The sequence below is a fragment of the Protobothrops mucrosquamatus genome, unplaced genomic scaffold (genome assembly GCF_001527695.2).
Source record: "Protobothrops mucrosquamatus isolate PMUCROS unplaced genomic scaffold, P.Mucros_1.0 scaffold_138, whole genome shotgun sequence".
NCBI lineage: Eukaryota > Metazoa > Chordata > Lepidosauria > Squamata > Viperidae > Protobothrops > Protobothrops mucrosquamatus.
The window spans coordinates 276,144-280,040 of record NW_015386214.1 but is presented as its reverse complement, the minus strand read 5'-3'; the positions used below and the strand labels follow the sequence as shown (position 1 = coordinate 280,040).

At 34.3% G+C, this 3,897-nt stretch overlaps 1 protein-coding gene across 1 annotated transcript in view; it reads right to left on the bottom strand.

Annotated features, from left to right (window-relative positions):
- Nucleotides 1-3,897, bottom strand: part of GALNT14 (polypeptide N-acetylgalactosaminyltransferase 14) — a 171,111-nt gene that overhangs the window by 102,556 nt on the left and 64,658 nt on the right. The window contains exon 3 of the mRNA XM_015818526.1: nucleotides 2,642-2,740. Within this exon, the coding sequence (XP_015674012.1) occupies nucleotides 2,642-2,740 (99 nt within the window). The remainder of the gene's footprint in view (nucleotides 1-2,641; nucleotides 2,741-3,897) is intronic.

Here is a 3,897-nt window from a genome sequence, read left to right as displayed (position 1 = left end):
GACCTGACCTAGGGAGGATTTTATTTGGGGTTTATCTTTTAACAATTCGACAGAGACACAACTTTAAAATTTGATTTAATTCGGTTTTATCGGGGGGGAATGTATTTATGTTTTGTTTTAAATATGTTGTGCGCCGCCCTGAGTCCCGTTGGGAGAAGGGCGGCATATAAATTAAATTTATTATTATTATTATTATTAAGAGGTAAAAGAAAAAAGAGCATGGCATAATGAATGAAATGAAATATGCTCTGTCTATAAAATTAAGAGAAAGAGAAAGGATGCAAAACATTAGAATGCAAATGATATAATCTTGTGGAGTGGAATATTAATGTATGCAGAGAAGTGCAGTCATACTGTAGGTTCATTGGTATAGTATACGTCAATAAGTACAGACTGGTGGCATTAAAGTTGTTGCAGATGTATATAAAAGTAGGAATCTCTACATTGGTGAATGTTACACATTAATACTCAAATGAATAGTGAGAATAGGAAGAACTAAGTGGTTTTAGATTAGTGAGTAACATTCTGCATTAATTTGATCCAGGAGGTAAAATTATTGTATTAGATGACATGAATAGATGAATGGGAGCAAGACAAGAAAGTATTTTTAAAAAAGTGATTAGGCCATTCAGAGACCCAAGGATGAATGAGTATTATGACTGGTGAGCATCTGTTTAGAAAAAGGTTTGTTTTGAGCATATAGTTTAAGCATTACTGTTCATATATGCATCCAGAAAAGGAATCAATATAAATATAAAAATATGTTAATTCCTAACAAAATAAATAGAGGAGGATGTAAGAATGTAGAAGCAGAGGAACAGAAGAGATACTCAGAGTTGATAGAAGAAAAAAGTGTGTGAAATTATGACAATGATAAATATTAAAAAGGACACTTGGTGGAAAAAATAATGAAAAGCAGTCATAAATGGTGTGAAAAATAATATGGCTGAGGTGCAGAGATTATTAGTGGAAAGATATTAAAATATGGATGTGGTGTGTTTATGAAATAACTATGCAAGTTTTTTAATGTGTGTGTGAAGACTATATCATGTTTGATCATTGGAAGAAGCCACAGTCATTCTCTTAGAGAATGAAAAAATAGGAAGAATGATTGGAAAAACTACAGGGGAACTACTTTGATAAGTGTTTGGGGGATGGTCTGGCAGAATACTGATCAAAAGGGGGCAAGGATGACAAGTAAAATTTGTGAAGTACAATGCAGCTTTATGCCAGGCAGGGAACAAGAAGATCAGATTTTTGATTTTTTTTAGCATATCATTGAAAAATGTATAAATGCAAGGAAGAATTATTGTACATTTACTGATTACAGGAAGCACATGACAGGCATGAAATAAGGAATAAATGTGTAAGTAAAGCTTGTGGTGAAGCTAGAGATAGGTTAGTTGGGACATGAATATATAAGCATTTTTGTATGCAGATAATGCTCTGCTGTTGGTTGAGAACCTGATTGATTTGCAGTGAATAATTGATTGCATGATGCAATGAAGAGCATTTGAAAATTAATGTGTCAAAGTCCAAAATACTTGTGTTTGACAGACAAGATGGAGTGAATGATTGCAAGTTATACATAAATGATGAAAAATTAGAACACACAGATTGATTTGTGTATCTTGGTAGAATTTTCATGAAAGATGAGAAAAGGATGGAGGAATTTTAAGACGGGCAAATGTTGGTGGAAAGATAGTGAGTAATATGAAGTCCACTGAGAGGAATGAATGTTTGCTAAAGAAGCAAAATAGTTGTGTTGTGGCTTTTCTCCACTTTATTATAAGGAAGTGAGTTTAGGGGTACATAAACAAAAGCATCTTGAATGCAATGGGAATGGAGTACTTAAGAAATAAAACAAGAAGTGACAGGTTAAGAATAAATGAGTACTGAAATAATGTGGCTGAAGTACAGAAGTGAACAATCAATTCCAAACAAGCACACTGAAATAATCTTCTATATAAATAAAAATGTAAATGTTCATTTGTTCAAAATCTTAAATCTCCGAAAGTTCTTCACCGATTGCTTTGAAATTTTGACACAACGTTGCATTCGAATACGAGCGTGTTTTTATATACCTACTATTATATAGATGTCACACCTGTGACAGGTAAAAACATGCACCATCTGTTGGCCGTAAAAGCAATTTTACGTAAACAAAAACATATTACAAACGTGCGCTTTCTCTTTTCTTCCTTTTCCATTTAACCAGACTGAGCCACAAAAACGTGTGGCCGGGTACAGCTAGTAAAGAATAAAAAGTTATGAATGAAGCAATGTACAGATGTGGTAGAAACTATGGATGGTTTGCTAGGATAGAAAACTGAGGAAATGCTTAATGAATGGAGTTGGTATAAACTACTTAAACTGGTTTTAGCTATATTTTGTTTTCTTTTTCTAAACTCATATGATTAATTCCTTAAAATTTCTTGCTCCTTTTCTACACTCTGTTTACTCCTTAAGCGTACAGCCTCATGGCTATGTATGCATGCTCATTTGGTGTCCCTAGCAGCTAATTTGGCCTTTTTTATTAAAAATAATTTCAATTATTTTTTTAATGTTAACATTTATAAAATAAATGAAATCTTGGATACTATTCACCTCTCCTCTTTAGTTCTATGTGAATAAATCTTACCTTCTTATTGTCCTCAATAATGTAGACCGAGCTTCATTATGGAAGGTGATAATGATGCTGGTTGGTGGCAGATCTGTACGATAGTGTAAAGAAGTACACCTGAATGAAAAAAATAAAAAAAAGTATTTCTTAATCTATGGAAAACTTAAGAAAGTGTTATTCAGTAAGTTGCTTTCTTAACAGAAAATGTTAGGCATCATGAAATAATGTAGTTGAACACACAACTGACAATAATCTTGCTATATTATATTTTGAAAAAAAACTGAGGTGATAATACAATTATTTTGAGACTTCAGATCTGGGAAGGTAGGGTTGGGGGGTTTTTTTGGTGAGAAAAGAATAAAAAAATCATTAAGACAGACCTGAATCAGATCTAATTTGATAAAAATGTTAACATTAGTGTAGCAATGGATCCAAAAACAGATTCAAACTGGCAACCTGAACATAAAACCCTCCTGACCAAATTAAACACCATAAAGCCAGACAAAAACTTTCATCACATCTAGATTTAGATTTGTTTTATTGACCCACAATCTATTATAGTGGCTGAGCATTAGGCAGAATACAGAGTGACTCATATAGATTAGATAAAAGGCACAGAGAGGTCATAGGAACATCATCCTCTTCAATTTATGTCTGTGGATGATGTCCCAGCAATTTCATGTGGAACAGAGATAGACAAACTGCAAGTCCTAAATCCCCTTCTTTGTACCCCTTGAAGTACCCTCTGATGCATGTTTGCTGAAACTAATAATAAAATCCTCTGCCTGTTTAAAGTAAGGAGCAGATCAAAATGGCAAGGCAGGCCAGCACAATTCATAGAGAGAAAAGGACCACATTACTACATTAAAAATAATTGCAGGCCACAGAGGAATAACTGGCACATCAATCAGCTCTACAATGGCTAGTAGTATAGTGGTAGCAATGGGGCTGGCACTGACAGTGAGGCCTGGGGATGTTTCATATAGGAGATAATGGTGAAAACTTAGACTGCAGAGGTTTTCCTTGGCAGCAGTGGATTTGTTCAAGTTTTCAAAAGATATCAATGGGCCACACAAGGCTGCCTGGTGGGCAGTTTGTGGTCCATATCTTCTATAGCCCTGCTATAAGGTAAACTGGAAAATAGTTCCATCACTATTTTTAAAAAAGAAAATCCCGTAACTCTCTACAACAAAACCCCAAAATGAACATGCACAATATCACTGCATTCAGACTGTGGCACTCAGCAGCCTCCAAATTTTTAAGTGCAGCCCTTG